General features: G+C 39.8%; 1 protein-coding gene across 6 annotated transcripts in view; it reads right to left on the bottom strand.

Moving 5' to 3' along the window:
* Positions 1–1,095: 1,095 nt before the first annotated feature.
* The window catches only part of gnb1l (guanine nucleotide binding protein (G protein), beta polypeptide 1-like), a 34,321-nt gene continuing 7,641 nt past the window's right edge, over positions 1,096–27,775 (bottom strand). For 4 of the 6 annotated variants that reach the window (XM_048556643.2, XM_048556644.2, XM_059654930.1 and 1 more), the window contains 6 exons: positions 23,447–23,579; positions 12,244–12,369; positions 9,751–9,913; positions 8,425–8,523; positions 6,388–6,603; positions 1,096–3,463 (listed from right to left, as the gene is read on the bottom strand). In XM_048556643.2, coding sequence (XP_048412600.1) covers positions 3,197–3,463; positions 6,388–6,603; positions 8,425–8,523; positions 9,751–9,913; positions 12,244–12,369; positions 23,447–23,562 — 987 coding nt within the window. In that variant the 5' untranslated portion in view covers positions 23,563–23,579 and the 3' untranslated portion in view covers positions 1,096–3,196. Of the gene's footprint in view, positions 3,464–6,387; positions 6,604–8,424; positions 8,524–9,750; positions 9,914–12,243; positions 12,370–18,970; positions 19,087–23,446; positions 23,580–27,775 lie in introns of those variants that run through there. The other 2 variants (XM_059654932.1, XM_059654933.1) reach the window with 2 other exon arrangements.

Genomic DNA, 27,775 nt, shown 5'->3' with positions numbered 1-27,775 from the left:
GGTAGATTGGCTCCAAATCAATGTGTTTGTTGATGGAGTTCCGGTTGGAACGCCATGCTTCTAGGAATTCTCGTGCGTGTCTCTGTTTGGCTTGTCCTAGGATGGATGCGTTGTCCCAATCAAAGTGGTCTTCTTCCTCATCTGTATGTAAGGATACGAGTGATAGTGGGTCATGTCTTTTTGTGGCTGGTTGATGTTCATGTATCCTGGTGGCTAGCTTTCTGCCAGTTTGTCCAATGTCGTGTTTGTCACAGTTCTTGCAAGGTACTTTTAACGAACGTCATCTACAAAATACCTTGCAAGAACTGTGACAAACACTACATTGGACAAACAGGCAGAAAGCTGGCCACCAGGATACATGAACTTCAACTAGCCACAAAAAGGCATGACCCACTATCACTAGTATTCTTACATACAGCTGAGGAAGAAGACCACTTTGATTGGGACAACACATCCATCTTAGGACAAGCCAAACAGAGACACGCACGAGAATTCCTAGAAGCATGGCATTCCAACTGGAACTCCATCAACAAACACATTGGCTCCAAATCAATCTACCATCCTCTGAAAAAAAAGAACAGGAAATGATATCACCAACGCAGGAAATGACATCACCAACCCAAGGAAACCTAAACAGATAAATAGAAAGCAGGACATCACACCAGCGCTTCACTAGAGCTTCATTGATGATGTTACCTAGAATGGTGATGAAACGTCTGAAAACTAACCTTCCAGCTCAGCGAGCAAACTCACATCCAGAAACTCAACCTGAGCTACAAATCTTCTCAAAACTCGCTAGTCAAACAAGTACTACAAGGCTCATTCTAAGCTTTAGGAAAAATAGTAAAGCACGAAATGCCAGCCTGTGATAAAGGAGTTGGGCAAGTTGGCACAACATCAGAAACTCAAAGCTCAGAAGGGAGCCTCTCAGTCCATTTTGCTAATTCCAGGTCTTTGAAAAGTTTTGGCTGCAGAAGATAATGATGGTGACATTTTTGGCTAATCAATTTCTTTTAAAAATAAATTAAAATTTAGAGCAAGAAGACAAAAATGTAACTGGAACACACTATAAACAGAATTACAAAAGGACTAGGATGAATTTGTTTCTTTTATTTGTGAAATAGCACTTTGAGATATTGTAAGATGTACGAGAGCTTTTACACAGAATTTACAACACAGGAACAGGCCAATATTCTAATAATAAAACCAAAAGAGCTGGAGAAACTCAGCAGGTCTGTCAGCATCCATGGTGAGAGAAACACAATAGAAGCAGATGTTGCCAAATCTGATGAATTTCTCCAGCACTTCCTATTTTTATTTCAGATTTTCAGCATCCGCACTACCTTGCTTTTATTTCATTTCAACTATACTTAACTGGTGTTTGTACTCCATACATTATTTGATTCCAAAGTTATTTGAAGCAAAGCTAGAAAATAAATTTCTTTCATTGATGAAAATTTATTATAGTGCTTTTTAAAAGAATTTGTTCATTTTGAATGAACGTAAAGTTTGAGTCAATCCGATTACATAGTGTCCACAACCCAGTCATATACTTTCCGCACAGTGGAGATTTGACTGACATAATCAAAATGATGACAGGAGGGGCAGTAAAGAGTAGAAATAGATTTGCTAGAAGTGGCAAAAATTACAGGGGAGTGGATGAGAATTTATAACAAGTGACTTATTGTGATCTGGAATGTCATACCTGAGGGGTCAGTTGAAGCAAATAAATAGTGACATTCAAAAGGGCAGTACGTAAAAAGGAAACACAAATAGCAGAGGACTAGTACCAACGAGATAGTTCTTTCAAAAGAGTCCCCACTAGTACGATGTCCACAACCTGCTTTCTTCTATGCTGTAAAATTCTGTGATAACATAAACTTCGGGTAAACTACTAGATGCTACATTGAGAGTTAGGATGGTAGAGGGTCAAGCTTTGGGTATCTTTCTAATTCTTTGACAATTCTCATGCTTCCAGTACAGCACTGGATCAAAATAAGATTTTATTATTTTTAAAATTTTGTAAGTGTGTTTTACCCTTCTGTGTACCTTTAGGGAAATGGATTGGAACACCAGCAAGAAATCAAAGAATTACCGGAAAAATGCAGGCAAAAACCAAATTTTGCATTGGACAGGAAAAGTCTGATCCGGAAACAACTTCTGCCAAATCAGTTAGAATAATAAAAGGGTGGGAACTAATTCAGATGCCAAACAATTAGAAAAATAAATGGTTTACAAACATTAATAAGCTACCTTAATGGTCAGGTCTGAGAAATAATTGGAAATGAGTAACGTTAAAAGCAAAATTTACACCTTTTTTTAAAGTAAATGTTGGTAAAAGACTAATTAAAATCATGGCCCATGTACAATTTCTGAAGACACCAATCACAGACAAATCAACGATAGTAACCACAGCCCAACATGATTGGCTTGGCTTACATGACTTCATTGTCTATTTCCTTGCTGCTGAAGAAAAAGGAGTAAGCAAAGAGTTACATGAAGAGGTGTTGCGAATATATGTTAAAAATTAAATTAAAACAGACATTTAGATTAGCATGGGTTTAATGTTGGAAAACAAAATCAAGTGTTTTTGCCTCCCATTCACGGAAAGTACTGTGTTAAACACAATGAAGTCTCATGAGGTCTTAAGGTTAAATTAATCCTTAAAATTTACCTCATACCAACAAGTTACCGTGGAATTTAGAGTTGTAGCAATGAGTTGCAAATAGCTAATATGTTGCAGAAATTTTATTTTTTAATTAAAACCAGAAATAATAACTCATGGCACCACTCAATGTATTGCCGGCAGTTCTTATGATGTTGTAACAAACATTTATCCCTCCTTTTCACTCCAAAGGATTACTCATCTCATTGCTATCTGTGGAAAATTGCTGCCCAGAAATTAGCTGCTGTACTTACCAACCAACAGCAATTTTAATTTAAAAGTAAACGTTTCCAGGATGTCATGAAAATATGAAAGCTGCTATATAAACATAGGCTCTTTGTTTTATTTTCTTTAAATATCAATTCAATAAGAGACAGCCCATGAAGAAAATAATAAGATTACAACCACAATAAAATTTCAGTACAAAATGCACACAAGCTGACTCACATCATCCATCATCAATCAAGCAATACTGCTCAATCTTCAGTTTAGTCAGAATATTACTGAAACTTCCATATAAAATTAACTCTTTCACGGCTCATTGTAGAAAGACCACAAACTTATGCGTTGGTCTTTAGATCCTGCAGCCATTAATCTTTCACTTGGAACAACATGGTCTGAGAATGTCACACAGTGTACACTGGCTGTGTGGTAGGGCAGAACTGCCAGGGGTTTTAGCTTCTTCCAGCCAAAGATACGGATCCGATGATCCCAACCTGCAGTGGCTAATATCTTCTTGTCTTGGCGAATGCATGTATCAGCTATTCCAGCATTCACCAATGTCACAGTGTTCTGCAACTAACAATAAGGTTGGAAATAATAATTACATGTTTTGTAAAATATTCAATATCTACTTTCTACAAAAGATTTCCATTTTGTTTCACCTTTAATTCTTTAAACTACTTTTATGCTAGATTTTAAAATAAAATTTTAATTTCAATAGCTGGAAATTTCAGTATCTTTGCAAATCTTGATGTGAGTGCAGTTTTAGTCTCCACATCTAAGAAAGGGTATATCTGCCTTAGAGATACAATGCAGCAAAGGAACAGTCTTCTCAGCCCAAAGAGCCTGCACCAATTCCTGGTCCTTATTTAGATCCACTACCTGCTGCCCATACGCAGTATCTATCCCTTTGTTCACCTCCTGTTCATGTGTCTATCAAGATACGCCTTAAATGTTGCTAATGTGCCTGCTTCCACCACCAGTAGCAGTGTGTTCCAGGCATCCACCTCCTGCTGTGTGAAAAACGTGCCCTGGATTTTTTCCCTAAACTTTCCCCCTTTCACCTTGAACCAGTGCCTGCTCTTAGTTGACCTTTCCATCCCGGGAAAAAGCCTCCAACTATTTACCCGATCTATGCCTCTCAATTTTGTAAACCTCCATTGGATCACCCCTCAGCCTGTCTTTCCAGTGAAAACAATCTGAGTTTATCCAACCTCTCCTCATTACTAAAATCCTCCAGACCACGCAACATTCTGGGAAACCTTCTCTGCAGCTTTTCCAAAGCATCCATGTCCTTCTGGTAGTGCAGCAACCACAACTGCATGCAACATTTCAAATGTGGCCTAACTAAAATTTTAATACAGTTGTAATGTATGTTGCCAACTTCTATATTTGATGCCCTGGTCAATGAAGGCAAGTGTGCTGTATGCCTTCTTGACCATCTTGTCCACCCATGTTGCCACCTTCACGGATCTGTGGACCTTTATGCCCAGATCCCTGTATGTATCAATGCTGCTAAGAGTTCTCCCATTTATCATATAAATTGCACCTGGATTTGATCTTCCAAAGTGCATCACCTTGCATTTGTCCAGATGAAACTCCATCTGCCATTACTCTGCCCAAATCTGCAATCCATCAATATCCTACTGCATCCTTTGACAATCCTCCTCAATATGTGCAACTCTGCCAATTTTGGTATCATCCACAAACTTACTAATTGGATCACCTACATTTTCCTCCAGATCATTTGTATATTACAAACAACAAAGGTCCCTGCACTGATCCCTGCAGAGCACCACTAGTTATGATCTTCATTCCGAAAAGCACCCTCCACTGCTACTCTTTGTCTTCTATGACCAAGCTACTTTTGTATCCATCTAGCCAGCTCACCCCGGATCCTGTGAGACTCAACCTTCCCTACCAGCCTGCTATGAGGTACCTTATCAAATGCATTAGTTAATTAAAGAGATCGTACAAACAAAATCTCACAACTGGTTCCTAGAATGAGAAGATTTATCCTATGACCAGAGGCTCAGTAAACTGGGCTTATACTTTCTACAGTTTGAAAGAATTTGAGGTGGTCTAATTCAAACAAGCATTCAGGGGATTCAACAGTCCAGATGTTGAGGTTATTTCCTCTCTATGGGAAATATAGAAAATGGGCACAATATCAGGATAGGGGATTGATCATTTAGGACCGAGAGGAGGAGAAATTTCTTTACCTAGTGTGTTGTGAATCTTTGGATTCTGTGCCCCCAAAGGATTGTAGATGTTTTGTTGTTGAAAAGAGACAAAATGTTTGATCTCTCAAAGAATCAAGGGATACAGTGTGCAGACATAAAAGTGCAGTTAAGGCCAGCCATAATCATATGGAGATGTACAGAAAATGTCTTCACCCAGAGAGTGGCAAGCCTGTGGAATCCTCTGCCTCAAAACACAGTTCAGGCCAAAACATTGAATGTTTTCAAGAGGAGTTAGATATAGCGCTTGGGGTTAAAAAGGGATCAACACATATGGGGCGAAAGCAGAAACAAGGTATTGAATTGGATGATCAGCCATGATCATACTGAATGGAGAAGCAGGCTTGAAGGGCCTACTCCTGCTCCTATTTCCTATGCTTCTACTGGACTAGGCTTCAGGGGACATATGATGCAGTTACGTTTCTATTTCTAATGTTCTTCTGATACACACAATACACTTGAATAATGACTAAAATTTAAAAAAATTAAGTTTCATATGAAATAATTAATTCAACTACAATAATAAATATGGCTGTGACTCTAATTTTTAAACTATTGTTCATTTAAGTACAACATGAACACACAGTACAGGTACAGCCAGAACACTTAAAATCTTGGAAATAAAATAATTCGCAGTATGAATGCACACACTCAAATCTTCAGAAATGAGACACTGAAAAATCAGAGTTGATAATATTTAACAATAAACATGAATATCATGACAATCAAATGGTTTTCAATTGCAAAGAATAGTGAAGCAGATTTTAAATACGTTATTTGTTTAATGATTGCCAGCTTGCTTTGTTTTCTAGGCAGACCTAATAACAGAGTGTGCAGATAAACTCAGGCCAAAATACAAAATGCTTGCAGGAGGTAATTCACAACTCTAGCGTTCTTTTGAACCTTTAGCAGATGGAGCCTACTATGCAAATTGTGTACATATATTTTGGCAATAGAGACAAAAAGTGAACAACAAAGATTTATAAACGATTAATTTTCCAAACCTAAAACAAACATTTAATATTGCAATAACTTAAAATAGTAACTTCAAAAAGGTGTACCATAAACAAAAATCATTAACTTCAATGCCTGATGAGATGACAATACAGATAACACACTCTGCACCCAAATATTGTAACTGTTAAGTGATTAATCAGCTTGGACTCTGCAACAACTCCCTTTCATGACTAAATGTTTTTCAAGCATATCAGAATGTTGGTGTAACACTGAATAAATGACGCACAGGTCATTGTTACTAACCTTAAGATTCTGTTGGTTGTCAATTCCCCAGGAGCTGAGAAGTTTCTCGGAGGAGCCAGAGATACCCTTGGCCTTCTCAGGGTCAAAGTCAAGACACATGACTGGTTCACTGTGGCAGGCAAGACGGCTCAAAATTTTCTTTTCTGATAGGTCCCAGAGGATCAAAGACCCATCCTCATATCCAACCAGTAACAAAGGCCGAGAACCAGAAGGAGGCTAGTCAGAAAGACAGAGAAAGGAATAGTAATGTAGCATGTAATAGGCTGTGAGAAACTCAGATTGCTACTGCAGACCAAAAATCAGATTTAATGCAAGTCTTTTTGATGGCAACTAAACAACTTTTTAAAAAAACTTACAGTTCTCCCAGTGTTGCTAAAGAAAATGTCTCAATAAAGAATAAAATCTTATCCAGAGATGTGTTCCAGAATTTTCAGTGTTGGAACAGGCTTAAGGTGCTGGGTGGCCTATTCCTTTTGCTATGTCCTAGTTAATTCAAGTTTTCGTTGTGGGTAAGCATTAGTCCTCCATTCTTGATAGGGCTGTATTACGAGGATTGATTTTCTCATATGTATATTTATAGATCCAGATTCTTAACAGTTCTGAAAACCAATTTTTTTCTCTTCTTCCTTTCAGTTTCTCACCCATTTTCTTCTTACCCTTTAACTTCCCCATTCCTATCTTTAACATTTCTTCTGACGTATTTCATTTCTTCCTCAACTCTGCCATTCTGAGCTATTTACGTTACTACTTTTTGTTTGGCTTTTGACCCTTAATTTCACACATGACCAGTATCCCCTTCTATAATTCTTCGGTGCACAGGTCATAATCAAGAATCTCTTGATAAAACAAATTATTTACACATTGCAGTTATTCATTAATTTGTGGTAAAAGGTGAATTTTTTTAGCTTGTATTCCAAATAAAATTGCAAAATTCTTGGCAGTAAAATTTTTAAACCTCCCCAACAGCCTCCAAGTGCATCCAAGTTTTGTACACCAACAAAATTACTAAGTAAAAGTAAGTTCCTTGCTAAGTGTACATTTTTTTAGACAAATGTTGCTGGCATCCTCATGGCAAAGGAAAGTGTTCTGGATTATTTGTTAATGTACATTTAAGCAAAAGGGATAAGCAAAACAAACGGATAAAGACCATAGGCAGGTAAATGGAGGTAAGCCACAGTCCAGTCATGATCTCACTGAATAGTGGTACAAGCATAGGGGCTGAATGGAACATAAGAACAGGAGTAAGCCCAATGAAAATCCAACATAACAGGTGTGAAGCATTGAGACCAAGCCAAAGAATATGAAAAGCAGTTGGGATAAATGGAAAAAATTTCAAAGCCACATCAGGAGGGTCAGTGACACTTCATCAAACTCCAATGGACACTGCTTTGAAATAAAACCTAATGAGATATGTACCAATTCTCTGTCCTCCTGCTACCTGTCAATAGTTGCTTCAAAGATTTAATCATAAAGAAAGACGGTGCAGGCATTTACAGTAACTATCACAATGTGAATATTTAGCAATGTCCAAAAGCATTAAAACAATGGCTGAGTCAAGGTGCTAATTTCAGAAATATAACTATTTGACTCCAGTATACCAATATTCCAGGGCCACAGCTGACTAAAAATGTTCTCAGTTTTCAGTGAAACATTGAAGTGTATTTCAAGTTATCACAGAAGGTACATAACCAGTAGCTTTTGTAATCAAGTATCTTTTTTTGAAGGAGTGCCTTCTTAATCCCAAAATAGTCTAAAGCCAATATTATCATTTCCTGCTCGTGACATTGACAAGATGCCAAACATTGCAGCCAACAACCCAGCCCCCACCCCACACACACACATGAAATAAACAGTGCCTGCTGCTCAACTGTCTACTAAGTGCATCTGTGCTCTGGAAAATTATAGTTTTCTAGATGAATTGGAGACAAGCTAAACAGAAAACAAAAAGAGCACCTGATCAAAACATGAATCACATGCTGAAGGCAAAATGAGTCAGTCAGTGTTCAGGTTTCCGCAGCACATTTAGGTATGTGTTACCTGCCACAATTTCAGACACATTGGCATGCCCAATTTAGCTTCGGCTGGCGGCTTTAGGATCCAGACTGGCGTCTTCTTAGGTAAGGCTACGATCTTCACCTATGTTGTAAAAGGGAAAAAAAAACACCATCAACTATGCACTGTGCCAGGCCTAAATTTTGTTGCATCCTACATTAAAAGCCATGGGCAATAATTAAGAAAGCACATAGCTGGTCTACATTATTTTATTGCACAGCAAAAATAACTTTGTTACTAATTAAGAAATGGTTTGTCTCCATCCAAATGATTAGCCTGGTTCAATACATTCATTGTTCTCTGAATGTAAACAATCACACTACTTCTGTGTACTGTTCCAAATGCTGTAAATGGGATACCTGGAGGCAATGTTTTAAAGAAAGAAGAAATGGGAACCAGAAATGTTCTCTGACAAAGCTAGCACACATAATACTTGACGTATAATAACAGGATGAAAAAAATCACAAGAGTTTATTGAAAGCATAACAATCAGAAAGGTAGTAATCTAAAATAAAAAGCTGTCAGTTTGGCAACCCAATAATGCAACCTTGCAGAAATAATACTTTCACTGTATGCTTTAATTAATCACTTTTTGACTGTTCTATTCAAGCTGCCACACAATCTTGCAATGTAAGTGCTCTATTTAGTTACAATAGATATGCACACAAAGCCAATTACCTTCATTCCAAAAATACAATATTTAATTCTAATGGTAATTGTGTTGCCATAAGGATGATGGATTCAGATTCCATGGTTAACATTAACTTTTTGTATGCATGTTTCATATTGAAGGCCTTTGTCAAGCAAAACTCAACATTTTGATGACTGGTCCTTATCTCTTGTCAAATGCTGACAACACTTGATTCAAGTATATTCCTGCTTATATGTGTGATACAACAACTCTTTCCATGCCCCACATGTATGCTGGTAAACAAGGCTGAGACAATGTTAAAAAGCGGTACTGGGCACTCAATCATAATATTCATGAGAGCCTATCAGAACAGACGATGAATGAGGGCACCTCACATCTGAGTAAAAACCGAAAGAACTGCAGATGCTGTAAATCAGGAACAAAAACAAAGTTGCCGGAAAAGCTCAGCAGGTCTGGCTGCATTTGTGAAGGAAAAAGGAGAGTTAACGTTTCCATTCCAGTGTCCCTTCCTCAGAACTGAGTTCACTGGACCCAAAACGTTAACTCTGTTTTTTCCTTCACAGATGCTGCTAGACCTGCTGAGCTTTTCCAGCAACTTTCTTTTTATTCCCATTTGGGTACGTTGATTATTACAGGGACATGGTAAGTTATATAATTACCTCTGATGGGGTGCCGCCTGGGGAAGCGAGAAGGTAATGGCCAACACCTTCTTGCATTACAGAGCACTGGCAGAACCCATAACTATCCAAAGGAATGGAGTCTGTCACTGCAATGCGCCCTTCTGACAGGTCCCAAGTGGAGACTGCTGCATCACGACCTTGACTGTAATGAAAACATGGAACACATCAAAGCAAAGTAAAATCATGGCTACATTTCACATAGAAATATAGAAGATAGGAGCGGGGTGAGGTCATTCGGCCCTTCAAGCCTGCTCTGGCATTCAACATGATCATGGCCAATCGTCCAACTCAACTGCCAAATCCCACTTTCTCCTCAGAACTTTTGATCCCATTTGCCACAAGTGCTATATCCAGCTGCCTCTTGAATACATTCAATGCTTTGGCATCAACTACGTCCTGTGGTAATAAATTCCACTGGCTTACTACTCTTTGAGTGAAGAAATGTCTCCTCATCTCCATCCTAAAATGGTCTACCCGAATCCAGAGACTGTGACCCCGGTTCCGGACACACCCATCATCGGCAACATCCTCCCTGCATCCACCCAGTCCAGTCCTGTTACAATTTTATAAGTCTTTAAGAGATCTCCCCTCACTCATCTGAACTCCAGCAAAAACAATCCTAACCTAGTCAATCTATCCTCATACGTTAATCCCACCATCCCTGGAATCAGCCTAGTAAACCTTCGCTGCACTCCTTCGAGAGCACACATTCATAATTAAGCTTTCCGTGTTTGCAGTGACTTTAATACTATAGCAATTAAGTGATAACAAAGTGTAGAGCTGGATGAACACAGCAGGCCAAGCAGCATCTTAGGAGCAGGAAAGCTGACGTTTCAGGCCTGGACCCCTCATCAGAAAATAATTAAGTGAGATTGGTTTAAACATTTGAGATTTTTCTTTTAAACAACTCAGTCATAAAAGTATCCTATGGTTTGGAATAATATTTGTCTCTTCTCTCCAAAACCAATAATTCAAGTTATGTTTGATTCCATGGATGCCAATGATTGAGTGTTCCAAGAGAACATTTCCACATGTAAACTTAAACCCCACTGTATATTAAATCAAGAACCACAACATAAGTTTTACTGTACACCCACTCTCAAGGGTACTGTGACACAATGCAAAGTCAGATGGCACCAAGACCTGTATCTGCAATTCCTTACTCTGTGCAAGCTTCTGATTTCAGTCATGGTAGTTCTCAAGTATTTCTGAACATTTCAACCACAAGGATGAGGGAAAAATACTAAAAGATCCAAAAGCTTTGTGCTGGACAGTAAGAATAGCATAGAGAATGGTAGTCAACCAGGAGGTTGATCAGTGTGCCAGAGCTAAGCAGAGGAGAATAAAGGAGTCAAGGCAGTCAGATCAAAGTACTTGCTCAATACAACTGAACCTAATTCTATCCCTTAACGCATGTACGCTTTCTCCAATACAAGTACACAGAGTTCAGGCAGGATTTGACAATGAAATGGAGCAGAAATATCATTGCAAATTTTCCATCCTCGATCAATTAAATTGAATAACAATGCTTATGCTTTTACAGGAGATCAGTTAACATTTATATAAATCACAAAACTACTTGGGTCTATGAAAGACAGTGTATAACAGATATCCGAGAAAGGTAACATCCTTATGTCATTTAGTTTATACTGCAAAAGTAAAACTTTGTTAGATTTAGAGATTTTCACTGAATATTTAAAAGGGAGAAACACAATAACATGTTAAAACCTATTTATCTCTCACTTACCTAATTTAGCTCTCTTATCAAATTAATGTCTTTTCTCCTGTTAATCTTTTAAAAAGTCTCCCTGGGATTCAAGCATTACTAACAAGATCAGCATGTGTTTCCCATTCCAAGTTGCCCTTGAACAGAATGACTTGCTTGGCCATTCATAAGGTTAAGAGTCAAATATATTGCTGTTGGTCTGGAGTCACAGGTAGGCCAGATCTTATAAGGATAATATCCCTAAAGGACACTGATGAACCATATGGGCTTTCGCAACAATTGTTAACAGCTTGCACAGTCACAATCACTATCAGTACAACTAGCTTTACATTCCAGGCTAATTTAACCAGCTGTTGAGGTTGGGTTTGAACTCACATCTCCAAAGCATTAGCCTATGCCTCTCGTTAACAAGCCCAATGAAATAACCACTATGTCATCATCTCTAAGTGTTGTGACTGGTCATTTGATAACTCAGTGAGTTTATTCATTATACCAGGTAAATCCCAAATTTGATTCCACACTTTGCGGAGTTAGCTTATCTCAGTTACAGTAGCAACAGAAGCTTAGTCCACCTCAAATGCACTGGATGAGCGAGTGTTATTTTGAGCCAACCTTGATCAAACTCACTCTGCCTTAGAGGAGGCACAGCTTCTTGTTGTCAAGAGTTTCAACCATCCCAGAAAGCTGGTTTCTACATTTGTACACCTGTCTTTCACTGAGAAGGATCAGTTTCCAATAAAACCTACCTGATGAGACAATTCCTCCCTTGCAGAGTATGAATCCATAAAACAGACTGTTTCTTGTGACTTTCCAACACTTTATCTGCTCTGTGGGTCGTTAAGTTCCAAATGTGTATTAGTCCATTGGCTGAACTGTTGGAAGAAAAAAAGTGAACTAATTGAGTTTTATAACCTTATGGTGAATGGAAAGAGTCACAGAGTCCTACAGCACAGAGACAGGCCCTTTGGCCCAAACTGGTCCATGCCAGCCAAAATGTCTGTCCACACCAACGCCATTTCCTTGCATTTGGCCCATATTCTTCTAAACCTTTCCTATCCATGTATTTGCCCAAATGCCTTTTAAATGCTGTTAATGTACCCACCTCAATGCCTTCCATATGCATACCACCCACTATGTAAAAATTTTGCCCCTCAAGTTCTCATTAAACTTACCTTAAATTGATGCCCTATCATCCTCGATTCCCCAACCCTGGGTAAAAGACTGAGTGCATTTACCCTATACATAGCTCTCATGATCTAACACACTTCTATAAGATACCCCCTCAGTCTCCTATGCTCTAAAGAAAAAAAGTCCTAGGTAAAAAACCTCTCCCTATTACTCAGTCTCTTGAGTCCTGGCAGCATCCTTGCAAATTTCTTCTGCACTCTTTCTAGTTTAATAACATCCTTCCTATAGGAAGGTGACCAAAACTGAACACAATATTCCAAGTGCGGCTTCACCAACGTCCTGTACAACCACAACATAACTTCCTAACTTCTGTACTCTATAAAAGCTTATCAATAATTCATCTACCTCTGCAAACAAAGCTCGGGTAATATTTGTTGACAGAAAATCTGCTGTAAATGAACAGAGCGTTGATTGCAACATGTGCAATAGCTGAATACAATGTTAAGAAAGATTTCCAAGAGCCAATTTATGCTCTATTCTGGTGTATGCTCACCAAAATTCAGTACAAACACTTCAAGACAAAGCATAACAGTCAGTGATAGTGCACCAGAATTATGTGAGGCATTATCAGAGTAATAAGTTGCAAACTCACACCCACAATCTCCCATTGGCAAAGCTCCTAATTTCAAAGCTGCTGAGGAGAAGCACTGAATTTGTGTCTACAATTTTGTGTCCAGTTTTGGGCCCCACACCTCAGGAAGGACATACTGGCCCTGGAGTCTGTCCAGCGGAGATTCACACGGATGATCCCTGGAATGGTAGGTTTAGCGTATGATGAACGGCTAAGGATCCTGGAATTGTACTCATTAGAGTTTAGAAGGTTGAGGGGAGATCTAATAGAAACTTACAAGATAATGTATGGTTTAGAAGGGGTGGACGCTAGGAAGTTGTTTCCGTTAGGTGGGGAGACTAGGACCCGTGGGTACAGCCTTAAAATTAGAGGGGGTAAATTTAAAACTGAAATGAGACGACATTTCTTCAGCCAGAAAGTGGTGGGCTTGTGGAATTCATTGCCGCAGAGTGCAGTGGAGGCCGGGACGTTGGATGCCTTCAAAGCAGAGATCAACAAATTCTTGATCTCAAAAGGAATCAAGGGCTACGGGGAGAGCGCAGGGAAGTGGTGTTGAAATGCCCATCAGCCATGATTTAAATGGCGGAGTGGGCATGATGGGCCGAATGGCCTTACTTCCACTCCTATGTGTTATGGTCTTACTATACCCCACAAAAGAACAGAAACAAGAATCAGCAGCTATCTTAGATCAATGACATGCCACTTGATTGTATCTGCAGAGCCTTTCAGATAGAAACGCCAAAGAGCTGGATACAAGAAATCCAAGAAACTGTAAGTAAATACAGTATTTTAAAGTGTGTTACGACCTAGAAGAACCAGGGCAGAACATGCATGAAAATATCTCCAGCTGCAAGTTTTCCAAGTTACATATCATACTGACTTGAAACTATATTGCCATTCATTTCTGTGTCAAATTTTCTGGAACTCTCTTCTTAATTGCATCATTGCTACCTGTCCCCATGGTCTGCAACAGTTCAAGAACCTAGCTCACAACACCTTTCTAAGGTGTAATTATGGATGGACAATAAATACGCTAGTCAGTGACACTCATATCTGTGAAAGAATACAAAAATTAGGCTTTGACGCATACTAAAAGAAATTGGAAACTGTATTTTGCAGTTCATTAGATAGAGATTCAAACCACTACATGTTAGTATTTTGTATATTTCACATTCACATTCCTGCTATTCTATTCCTGAGATTACTTTGACAACCCTCCTTTCCCAACCAATCCCTGCGCTCTCCAAATTATGGGTTTCTTTATTTCCTAGCTATCATCAATATCCTCAATTTAAAAGTCCTGAGCTTCTATTGCATGTAACCGAATCCAAGAATATTCCTCTCAATCCTTCTCCCATTCAAGAATTTTTGAAACTAAAACTGAACTTTAAGCTTGATCTGAAGGTCAATCATAGAGTCATAAAGTCACCATTCAGATTCAAGGAGCTTTCTTTTTAAATTTACTCTTGGGACGCGAGCATTGCTGGCTGGCCAGCATTTATTGCCCATCCCTAGTCGCCTTTGAAGGTGGAGGTGAGCTGCCCTCTTGAACTGCTGCAGGCCAAATGCTGTAAGTTGACCCACAATGCCCTTAGAGGAAGGAATTCCAGGTTCTTGACCCATCATCAGTAAAGACTCTGTGACATCTTTCCAAGTCAGGATGGTGAATGGGGAACTCACAAGTGGTGATGGTCCCATGTATCTGCTGCCCTTGTCCTTCAAGGTGGAAGTGGTCATGGGTTTAGAAGGTGCTGCCTCAGGACCTTTGTTGAATTTCTGTAGCACATCTTGTGGATAGTACATACTTGCTGCTACTGAGAATCAGTGGTGGAAGGAGTGGGTGCCTTGGACAGGTCTGGGGAGTTAGGTTACTTCCACAGTACTCCTAGCTTGTAGCCAGTTTGTTTAAGTGGTGAGTCCGGTTGAGTTTCTCGTCAATGGTTACCCCCATGGATGTTGATAGTTGGAGCTTCAGAGACAATCATTGCCTGGCATTTGTGTTATGAGAATGTTGCTTCCACTTGGCAGTCCAAACCTGGATAATGTCCAGATCTTGCTGTATTTGAATATGGACTGCTTCAGTATCTGAGGTGTTGCAAATGGTGCTGAACATTGTGCAATCATTGATGAATATTCTGACCTAATAATGGAGAGAAGGTCATTGATGAAGTAGTTGATGATGGTTGAGCCTAGGGCACTACCCTGAGGAACTCCGGCAGAGATGCTCTGGAACTGATGTGACTGACTTCCTACATGCAGGTCCAACTCCAACCAGAAAACAGTTAGCTGAATCCCACTGATTTCAGCTTTTCTGGGGCTCCTTGATGCCACATTCGGTCGAATGTAGCCTTGATGTCAAAGACTGTCACTCTCCCCTCACTCTGGAATTTAGCTCTTTTATCCATGTTTGAGCCAGGGCTCTAATGAGGTCAGGAGCCGAGCAGCCCTGGCGGAACTCAAACTGGGCGTCGCTGAGCAGTGCTACCTGATAGCACTGTTGATGACACCTTCCATCACTTTACTATGATCAAGAGTAGACTGATGGCATGGTAATTGGCCAGATTGGATTTGTCCTCCCTTACGTGTACAGGATGTACCTGGGCAATTTTCCACATTGTCTGGTAGGTGTCAGTGTTTTAATTGTACTGGAACAGCTCAGCTGGGGAGCAAGTTAGTTCTGGAGCACATCTTCTATTGCAGGAATGTTGTCAGGGTCTGTAGTCTATGCAGTATCCAAGGCCTCCAACTGTTTCTTGATATCATGTGGAGTGAATCAAATTGGATGAAGACTGGTATCTAATGCCAGGGATCATCCAGTCAGCACTTCTGGCTGAAGACTGCTGCAAACGTTCCAGCCTAATCTTTTACACTTCTGTGTTGGGTTCTTTCATCGAGGATGGGGATATTTGGGGAGCCTCCTCCTCCAGTGAGTTGCTTAATTGTCCACAACCATTCATGAGTGGATGTAGCAGGATCTGTCTATTATTGCTGTTTATGCTGTTTGGAATGCAAGTCGTCCTGTTTGGTAGCTATACTTGTATCATTTTCAGGTATGCCTATGATCTTAGCATACCATCCTGCAATCTCATTTGGACCAGGTTTGATCCTCTGGTTTGATAGCAATGGTTGAGTGGAGGATATGCTGTGCCACGAGGTTAAAGATTGTGCTGGAGTACAATTCTGCTGCTGCTACTGATGGCCCGTAGTGCCTCATGGATGTCCAGTCTTGAGATGGCAGATCAAAGCCTGTCCCATTTAGCATGGTGATAGTGTCACAAAACACAGCAGAGAGTATTCTCAATGTGAAGGAGGTGGTGGCTTCATCTCCACAAGTGTCACTCTTACCAATGCTGCTGTGGACTGATGCATTTACAGCAGATAAAGTAGTTTTTCCCTCTTGCTGGTTCCCTCACCACTTGTCACAGACTCAGTCTAGTGGCTATGTCCTTTAGGACCTGACCAGCTCAATCAATACTGCTAATGCTGATTACTCAGAGTACATTTTGTGCCCATGCCATCCTCAGTGCTTCCTCCAAGTGTTTTTCAAAATGGAGGAGTACTGATTCATCAGCCGAAGGAGGACAGTCCATGGTAACCATTAGAACATTTCCTCGCTCCTGTTTAACCCGAAGGCATGAGACTTCATGAGGCCCAGAGTCAATGTTGAGGACTCGCAGGGCAGCTCTCTTCTGACTGTATACCACTGGGATGGTGATGTTGGTGTCTAGGTCATTTTGTTTGTAAGGTATGATTCCATGAGCATGACCATGTCAGGCTGTTGCTTAACTATTCTGTGAGACAGCTCTCCACATTTTGGCCATTAGTCCCTAGCTGTTAATAACGAGGACTCTGAAGGGGCAGCAGGGCTGTCTGCAGTTATCTTTTCTTGTGCCCAGGTCAATGCCAGTCCAGTTTCATTTCTTTGTTGAGACTTCAATGTGATTGATATAACTGAGTGGTTTGCTAGGCCATTTCAAAGGGCAGTTGAGAGTCAATCACACTGCTGTGTCTCTGAAGTCACATGTAGGCCAGATCAGGTGAGGACGGCAGATTTCCTTCCTTGAAGGGGACTTAGTGAGCCAGATGGGTTTTTCTGACAATCCACATTAGTTTCATGGTCATCATTAGATTCTAAATTTCAAATTTTTTTATGAATTCAAGTTCCACCATCTGCTGTGGCAGGAGTCAAATCTGGATTCCCAGAACATTCACTGGGTTTCTGTACTAATAGTTTAGCGATAATAACATTTGACCATCCCTAAGAAAACAACTTGCACAACTGTTGAGCATTTCAAATACAATACAATCGCAGGCATCAATAATAAGCTATCAGTTAATAGCTTTAAAAATTGGACACATACAAGCCATTAAAATAGCTGCCACAAATCATGTGGTCTTTGGCATCTCAAGTGAATATCTAATCAACTAGGGGCATTCAAACTATCTGAGGAATTCATCTTTGTTTGGACGGGTCAACACAAAAGGACTGCATTACTTCCAGACTGACTACCTCCTTGCTTCATGCTGTATAAAGGGAAGATCACAATGTAACTTATGTCTCTTGAAAAAAAATGAATCTGATCAACCATTGACTGCATTTCCATTGGTTCCCCAATCCAAACTAAAGTATTTGAATAAAGTAAAAGCTTTAAACTACGACAAAGGTTGTGGGATAAACATGAATACCAGTCCTCCACTGGGAACAGACTTTGTACTTGTACAAGAAGTCACATAATGAGGCAGCCACATTTTCACAATTTACTTAAAAGGGAATAGCTAGAAGCCATTGAAACACCAAAACCATCAATTAAACCAGTCTGAAAATCAGAGTTGGAAACAAGTTGTGTGATATCAAGCAAACACTGTATATAGAGATAATGGGAACTGCAGATGCTGGAGAATCCAAGAGAACAAAGTGTGGGGCTGGATGAACACAGCAGGCCAAGCAGCGTCTCAGGAGCAGAAAAGCTGACGTTTCGGGCCTAGACCCTTCATCAGAGAGGGGGATGGGGAGAGGGTTCTGGAATAAATAGGGAGAGAGGGGGAGGCGGACCGAAGATGGAGAGAAAAGAAGATAGGTGGAGAGGCGAGCAGTTTCAAGGCTGAAGAGATTGCAAGAGAGTTGCAGTGGGAGAGAGATGACACTGTATATAATCTGTTCTAGTTAAGTTCACTTCAATTAACCTCATGGAAATTCAACTGTAAGAATCTTCACAGCCTACCGAGATACCTTTGTTTTACAAAACCCTCACTTTGACTTTAAATATTTAAATTAATTCAAGAACACGAGGCCTGCTACATGGCAGACCAGAGGTAGTAACATAAGGACCGATAATTATATTATGTAAAACTGCATTATCTTTATCTGCTCTGTGTGAGAGAGAGCATGTCTCATTTAAATTCGGACTAGGTGCGTGAGAATATGTGACTGTCTCTTCTTTAAAGCTTGCAAAGGCCTACTGTTAAATATGTAAATTGGGATTCACATTCAGAAGCTAAGAAAAGACACACCTCTTATATTCAAAACATAATGGTCATGGGCAGTAAAAGGGAACAAATACATTCTGCCCTGACAAACACAAGTGATTTTAACAAAAACATCAAAAGAAATATTTTCAAAACAAAATTATTTTTGACAGCAAGTCACAAAAGAAGATTATCTAGATCAGCATTCCAAAGACCAAGTGTGCGCATATGAAATCTTGTAGGACTACCTGTCACTCGAGAAAGAAGGAGATAATGGGAACTGCAGATGCTGGAGAATTCCAAGATAATAAAATGTGAGGCTGGATGAACACAGCAGGCCAAGCAGCATCTCAGGAGCACAAAAGCTGACGTTTCGGGCCTAGACCCTTCATCAGAGAGCAAGGAGCATGCTTTACCAACAATTTCTTCTAAACCAGAACCTACCAAATAGAACATTAAAATAAACAATTTAAAGCTGGAAACTAGAAAAACGTACAATCAAAAAAAATTTTTTTCCAAATTCTGTGTGCTATTAGAGTCCCGAATATCCCTGTAGAAACTATTACTGCAGAAATAAGCTAAGTCTTAAAGCCTTGAAAAACGCCAGGTATTTGGAACAAAAAAATGGTTTAGAGATTTAAGTTTTTTTAAAATCAGCAATACTAAAGTCAAGAACAAATCTTTTCCTTCCAACTAACAGATAAGAAATTTGGAAAAATTCCAAATGATCTGTTTTCTAGTTTCAAAATATAACCTTATAATAATGGCATGAAGCAACACTGGAAATCACCTGAGACCTGGCATGCTCAAACTCAATAATTGTTGAAGAGCTCCATTAGCCCAAGTTCTACATCAATCTCAATGCCCTGTCACAATACCAGACAGTAGCAATTATAAATTTAGCTTGTTTAGTAGCAATTATTTTTAGTTATCGCTTTGGAGCCAGAAGATCACAAGGAATTATTCTTCGGGGCATTTGTACAAAAGGTCAATTACAATAAAGTGAAATTATGCAGTAATTTGCAATCAGCTTAACGCTCAAAACAATTTGATGATTGCCTTGTCCTAGCACGCAGAGGCAAAACATGTAATTTGATGAGAAGTTCATGACTGCATCCACAGGAGGTGGAGGCTCGGTAAAGGTCCCACTTGGATTTTTGGTATTCAGAACCATTTTTGATATTCAGATCAGTTCCAGTCATGAGTTGGAATGAAATTTGTTTTCAACTCCACCTTACCTGCATTTTACCTAAACACTAAAAAAGAGTAAAATGCACACAACAGCCAGTACTGGTTCAGAAGAACATTAGAAATAAGAGTAAATACAGCCCCTTCAGGCTATTCAATACAATTGCAGCTAGCTCTCAGCCTCAAACCACTTTGCTGAGGCTATCCGTATTTTTGAATTCCCAAGATAAACCAAAAGTATGGCTATACCATAGCCTTAAATATATCCAATGTTGCAGCGGCTCAGTGGTTAGCACTGCTGCCATAGAGCACCAGGGCCCGGGTTCAATTCCAGCCTCAGGCAACTGTCTGTGTGGAGTTCTCCCTGTGTCTGCATAGGTTTCCTCCGGGTGCACTGGTTTCCTCCTACAGCCCAAAGGTGTGCAGGCTAGGAGGATTGGCCAAGCTAAATTGCCCATGCTGTTCAGGGGTGTGCAGATTATGTGGCTTGTAGGGGGATAGGTTTGAGTGGGATACCTTTCCAACAGTCACTTGATTATACTATAAAGCCTCTTCTACTAAAAACATTGCATCACACTCCTTGTACAATGGCAGCAGGAAGAACAGGCTATTCCATCCCTCAAGCCTGTTCTGTCACTTATTAGGTTGTGGCTAATTTCCCTCCATTTATCTAGCTTTGATTTTGTTCTGTAATCCATGTCAAGTATTTACTACTACAAGAAAATCAAACTTACACATGCCTGACAAGTTAACCTTTGATCTTGATTGGGAGGATCTACTACAAAGACAGTTGCATCTGATTTTTCTGTAAAAGTTCATTCCTTCAGAGCTTTTCTGAGCTTGCAATAACCGTACTTGGTGGAGAATATTGAAAACTTATGATGCCACTGTTTATGATAGGTTTTGTTCCCAGAATTTGCTTTTGACAGTATTATATATTTTAATTAAGGCATCTTTGAAGTATTGGTGCTTCTGCTGAAGCTATCATCTACCCTCCTCCAATTAAACAGTCTAGCTATCCAAACTCACTTTCAAGTAGAGCTGAAGTGACCAGAATACAGAAATTGCTACAGTCTAGCATGAGTGCAATGGGCTGAATAGCCACCTCCTATGCAATAAATCTCTGTTCACAGATTCAAAGACATTGCCAGAATTTGTTCATTTACTTAAAATGGGACAGGAGTTGAAAGAACAGAACACTGACACCTTTGCAAAAATTATTGACTGGAATTTATCTGTCTTGACCAATTATTTACATAAGGCTAAGGTGCGCTGCATGCAGCACCTCTGTCCAGCACTAATCAAATGAGATTCCAATTTTTCCAGCGATCCTTGAAATGACCTCCTTCTCAAGGACAACCAATAATGCCCAAGAAATGCTGGCCTTATCCCATGATCAAGTGAAAGAATGGTTTAAAAATACCTGAAGGCTGCTGAACAAAGAAGGCCCAGTGTCTATACGCATGAACAGCTCTATTTGTGGCCTCGATGGCATTGGCTGCAGTGCAGCTTATTAGTTGGTGGTGACCCAGCAATAAATACATGTTTATAAAAAACTTACTATATTGTGAAATAGGCAGGATCAGCAGCACCAAGGGGAGCCGCTGCAGTTACTGACTGGATGGAGGAGCACTCCTGAGGATCTACTAGACTATTCCAGTTCTTATGCTCCTGCAAACACCACAGCTAATTCAAGAAGTGCAATCAATTTTATCAAAAGGTTTGAAGCTTAAGGCACTAACTGATGACTTTCCTTATTATTAAACAGCAGCATCAAGAATTAAACTATTGACCAGGAGAGGGCAGGCCAATCATCAAGGACATGTCAGTGGCCAGTAAGTGCTCATTAGCAACACTGCTGTCAAACATAGCAAAAAGCCTGCACCATGTTTTTCCTTCATAGTGAATTGTTGCTGTACTTAAATATGATACCATGTTCCTCCTCCCAGCAAATACCTTTTTAGAAAATTATTTACACACTGGCATACCCAGCATCTGTTTGTCACTATATACTACATTTATTCATATAAAAGTCTAATTTTTGAGGCCAATCTTCACAGACCAGAAGTCACGAGATTGACTTTTACACGAGTAACATTTTTGAGAGGCACCAAATCTAAGAGACTGACACAACAGAATAAAGCACAAACCATCAATAAAGAATTCATATTAAGCTATCAGATATTTGTTTAATTCTAAAAGATTATAGACAATGGACCCTTTAACCATATTAAAAGCCTAGCATCTATTCATTTATTCAGTGGCACTCCTTTTCAGTAATGTTTATGCAGTTTCAACAAAATCAAATCAGTAACACCTCCAGGATTACATTTTAGTTCTGAAAATTTTTGACATTGATCCCGTAAAAGCTAGTCAAATATTACATGGGGTACACGAAAAGTTTATTTTTGTCAAGACCACAGGGTTGACTTTTACATAAGTATATACAGTGCATTGGGTGGGTATTGTAAATTTTAAAAGTCAAGAATGTTGCAAAAAAGACTGATGCCTAATGGCATTATTGCAATGGAATTTTCCGGAAATATCATAATAAACAGTTGCTGGTACGTTTGTTCAAAGATCTTCCTGCATATGGCAGCACACCACAGAGATCCAGCACTGGTAGGAGAATTATTTCACTCTAATAACAAGGGGAAATAGACCATAGTATTAGTTATGTAAGTAGTACAACTCTCTCATTAGATAGAGAGAGATGGCTGGTAGTGATTAAACCGGAGGGTTACCACACCTCAGGTGAGGGGCGATATTGAGAAGGAGAGTCCTTCATGGTAACCTCAGCCAGTGCAGGAAGTGGCTTGGGGACCACTTTGCGGAACACCTACACTCGGTTCACAATAAACAACTGCACCTCCCAGTCGCGAACCATTTCGATGGCCCCTCCCATTCCACAGATGACATGTCCATCCTGGGCCTCCTGCAGTGCCACAACGATGCCACCCGAAGGTTGCAGGAACAGCAACTCATTTTCCGCTTGGGAACCCTGCAGCCCAATGGTATCAATGTGGATTTCACAAGATTCAAAATCTCCCCTCCCCCTAACACATCCCAAAACCAGCCCATCTTGTCCCCGCCTCTCTAACTTGTTCTTCATCTCACCTATCCACTCCTCCCATTTCAAACCACACCCCCATTTCCTACCTACTAACCTCATCCCACCCCCTTGACCTGTCCATCCTCCCTGGACTAACCTATCTCCTCCCTACCTACACTCACCTTTACTGGCTCCATCTCCACCTCTTTAACTTCTGTGCCTCCTCTCCAACTATCTTCTCCTCTGTCCATCTTCGATCCACCTCCCCCCCCCTCCCTATTTATTTCAGAACCCTCTTCCCCTCCCCCATTTATGATGAAGGGTCTAGGCCTGAAACATCAACTTTCCTGCTCCTAAGATGTTGCTTGACCTGCTGAGTTCATCCAGCTCCACACCTCGTTATCTCTCATTTAATCCACCCTGCTGGCTTTAGTCTGCATCACAAACCACGACGACTCTGTGCAGCACAAGAGATGTATCTCACCCCGAGAAGAGTATTGGATCACAGTCCTCCTGATCACTGCAGCAGAAATGCAGAGTATTTACTGAAGCTCCAGTTCCTCGAAGCACAAACTTTGGATCAGGGGGTGGTAAGGCCATAGAGTTACCAGAGAAATCTGCAGAGACACCATACAATGAGCAATAAAACAACAGTTTTAAAATGGATCCAGTATTTCCTAATTCAAAAGGATTAGCTATGTCAATTGATGAACAAGTGCATATTCTTGAATTTTAGAGGATTTAATGAAATAGCATGTGGACCGCAAGAAAACAGACAAATGCATTTTATCAGTATATTCACTGGGGAGTAACGCACTTCCTGATTCTCCAAAGCCTGTACCTCAACTACAAAGCACAAGTCAGGAGTGTAATAAAATACTCTCCATTTTCATTGATGTATACAGCTCAAATAAACATTAGAACCTCATTGTCATCTCGGACAAAACACCAATTTCAACATTTACTCACTTCAGCACCTGATGCTCAGTGGTAGTTGTGTTTACCATCTACAAGATACACTACAGTAACTTACCAAGGCTCTTTCAACAACACCTTCCATCATCTAGGCAGACAAAGGCAGCAAATGCATAGGAATGCAACAAACTGCTAGCTCTATTCCAAGCCACACACCATTTTGACTTGGAAATATACCACTGTTTCTTCACAGTGTCTGAATGAAAAGACTAGAACTTTCGAACAGCACTGTGGGTGACCGTACACTCAAAAAACTGCAGCAGTTCATGAAGGTAGCTCACTACCGCCTTTGAGCGCAGTTAGGGAGTGGCAGAAAACACTGCTCTAACAGCATCCATATCCAGTGATCAAAGCAGATTCTGCTGGGACAACACACATTTATACAATCAGTAAAGTCACCCTCTTGTCCTCTGCAATTGAATAGTCAAATACAATTTCACATTGACAACTTGTCATTTCGTGAATTTCTGATTTTCTCCAAGCAATTAAGGAGAATTGCCAAAAGAAGGCAAGATACTTTCCTTTCATGGCTGTATTGAAGGGGGAATGTATTCCCATATTTGTTAAAGATGAGCATGCACAGACCAGGTTACATCCTAACTTCTTATCTTCTCTTATCTCTCCATATAAAATTTGATCAAATAAACATCTATACATTTTACCTGTAAATATCCAAAAGTAATCTGCAGTCATGTTTCACAGTTGACCATGTCTCTGATTTAGGGTTATGTTGCTCATTTTGATATTATGTTCCATTACACACATTTAAGAATTCAAATGGGACACATTCTCAGATTTTCATAGTTACCGTACTTGCACATAATGTACCTAACATAATGTACCTAACATAATGTTATGTGCAATGCATCAAAATCAAATGTTACATAATAGCCCAAACTGTAGCTTTAAACAAATCCCCATAGGGGAAAAATGGCAAGACACAAGTCATTACTCCCTGAAAAATGGATGGACAAATCCAATACTGATAACTGCAAACACAGCCAATAGTGCAAAATGGGAGGGTTCAAAAGTAAAGTACAAACTGTAAGTCTCAGAAGGGAAGAATGAACTACAGCAATTTAAAATATTTGTAAGACATCAGTGGCCCAGTAATGGCACGGACACCTTTTAAAACAAAAGTTATCCAAAGAAGTACAACTACGGGAGGACACTCCCTCAGCACTAGGTAAATCTTTACCCCAACTCCCACCTCCCTAAAATGTTGAGAAAAATTGTAGAATCACACAGTAGAGAAGAAGCCCTTTGGCCCATCAAGTCTGCACCAACAAAATAAAACTATTCCAAATCTACATTAGGTCCACCCTACAGCACTCAACCCCATAACCTTCAACAATACGACATTTCAAGTACTCATCCAGGCGCTTTTTAAAGTTTGCAAAGCTTCTCGCCTCAACCACCCTCCCAGTCACAGCATTCCAGATTCCCACTACTCACGGGATGAAATCTTTCCTCAAATCCCCTCCAAACCTTCTGCCTTTCACATTAAAATAGTACCCCCTTATTACTGATCCTTAACTAAGGGAAACAACCGCTTTCAATTCATCCTGTCCATGCCCCACATAATCGTACACACCTCAAACAGGTCTCTTCTCAGCCTATGTTCTCATGAAAACCCAAGTTTATCCAGCCTTTTCTTCACAGCTAAACTGATTCAAATATTTTGCAGATGGCCACCTCAGCCAATCCTGTTTTCAATAAAGGTGGGTGTTTCTTATGTCTGGATCTCCTAGCACACAGGTAGGGGTACTACCACTGTGCCTTAAGATCCCATCCTCTTCAGCCCATACTCTGGCCCCACTTGCACGATTTGATGTAAATTTGCTACTTGCTTACTAGCATGGCATGTTTCAGACTATTTAATCATGATTGCTCCTAATTTTACCAAACACAATTCTGCCAATCGGGGAAAGTGTGACACATGTTTAGCAACATTACCGCCAGATGAAGCAATGGACATCCATGCACAGGTTCACAGTACGTTATTTGATTATCGATTTAATTCAGTTTTGCTCCAAACAAATAACTTGCTACAAAACAGTACACAATAGTGTCCAAGCCTAGCTCCATGCAGTATGTACAAGGAATTTGTAGAGGGAAAATTGACAGACTGGCCTATCCAAGTTTGTTCTCATTCCCAGGCATGAAGATCAGCAAAATTATGACTGAGCAAAATTTTAGTTCGCTTAATTTCACATTCTCGTCATCTGATATAAATCAGTAAAAGAAATCAAACCATTTTCCTCTTAATTTAGAGTTTGGCCATTTTGACAGAAATAAAGCAACAAGTTCCAACCAGAAGAATTATGTGTTTGAGTTGCATTGCAACTGCATCCATACATGCAGAGATACATCATGGTGCTCCTTTAGGAACACATATGACTTAACACATCATGTCAGATGTGCGTGTCACATACTAGCCTATCTTCTGAGTGGGTTATTTAAGGTCTTCAGGTCAAGGGTGTAAAAACTGCACATCAACATTTGTTTATTTCTAAACAAGAAATCTCATGATATTTTTCAAACCTTCATGTGAGTTCATTTCTGTGTGTAGTGTCAACAATGTCTAGAAGAACTGGATATCCTGTCTTGATTAGAAAAGTGCTTGGTTAAGGAGCCCTAGCTTAATTGTACATTGCTAATCTGTCAGCCATGCAGATTTGTCGGCCCAGCCTCCCTAATTAAGGCCAGCGCCATGGAATGCTTCCTAAGTAAATGTTGAGCGATTAGGATAGCTGTTCTCACAGCCATTCACTCTTAAATGTTAGGAAGTATATCTTGTGCTAGTTTACTTCTCTTTTCAGGAGAGTTTTTGTTAAAAGGCTTTCACTTATCAGCATTTGACTAACACAAAACATACTATTTTAGTGTTGCACAAAGCAATTAATTTCATATTGTTGACATGGCTAAAGAGTAAGTGCCATTAAATGATTCATATTATATTGTTAGAAGCTGTTAATATTCATTGTTATTAGATTTAAAAATAGTATTGAAACTTATTATGTTGATTGACGTTCAACTGCTGTAACTTTGCATATTTTGCCAGTATAGGAGACAGGCTATATACAGACTGCAATATATTGCCTTAATTTGAAAATAAAAACATTAACTTTTTAGTTGTAGGTTTACTCAGTGGTGAAGACAGAAGTCAATCAGAACACAGCACTTGTATTTTTAGTAATGTGTATTGAGGGCCTACAGGTTGCAAAAAGGCAAGGAAAGTAGATATTTAAAAAAAACAATGAAAGCGACAAAGTCCACCATATTCGCAAAAGACAATAAGCAGCTTCAGACTAAATGAGTAATCAATTGAGCACAGATTTTTATTCATTGCATTTCCAAGGCTGAAACTGGATCACTTCAGTACCTTAAACTTTAAGACAGTGATAGTTTAAGATGGGGGAGGGGTGAGACGGGGGGGCGAGTGGAAAGAAGAGGAGGAGGAATTAATTTAGTTGGAATGAATAAAAAGAGATTTTCTTTTTCAATATTCTCATCCCAATCCCGTATATTGTGGGATCCCATTCTTCTTTGAAGTAACCAAGAATCAGCCTTGTAGTCAGCCGAAGCAGATAACACAGGAACTGTAATCTGACTCTAAGCCTTGGATAAAGAAAGTTTGTTTCCTTGTGACCATATGATGGCTTGTCCATCAACACATTCTTACTAATTAGGCCTAATTATCAGCCAAAGCTCGTTTCCCCTTTATGTTATTAAATCAGAAATAATCACATGCCCAGGCTTCTGTCAGCACCAGAGAGACTGGAGACCCCAATTCAATTGAAACCACTATCAAACCCAGTCTTTGGAAGAGCTTGCT

This window comes from Stegostoma tigrinum, chromosome 26, assembly GCF_030684315.1.
Source record: "Stegostoma tigrinum isolate sSteTig4 chromosome 26, sSteTig4.hap1, whole genome shotgun sequence".
Lineage (NCBI taxonomy): Eukaryota > Metazoa > Chordata > Chondrichthyes > Orectolobiformes > Stegostomatidae > Stegostoma > Stegostoma tigrinum.
Note: the sequence above shows the minus strand (reverse complement) of the source record. Positions and strands in the feature narration are given on the sequence as shown.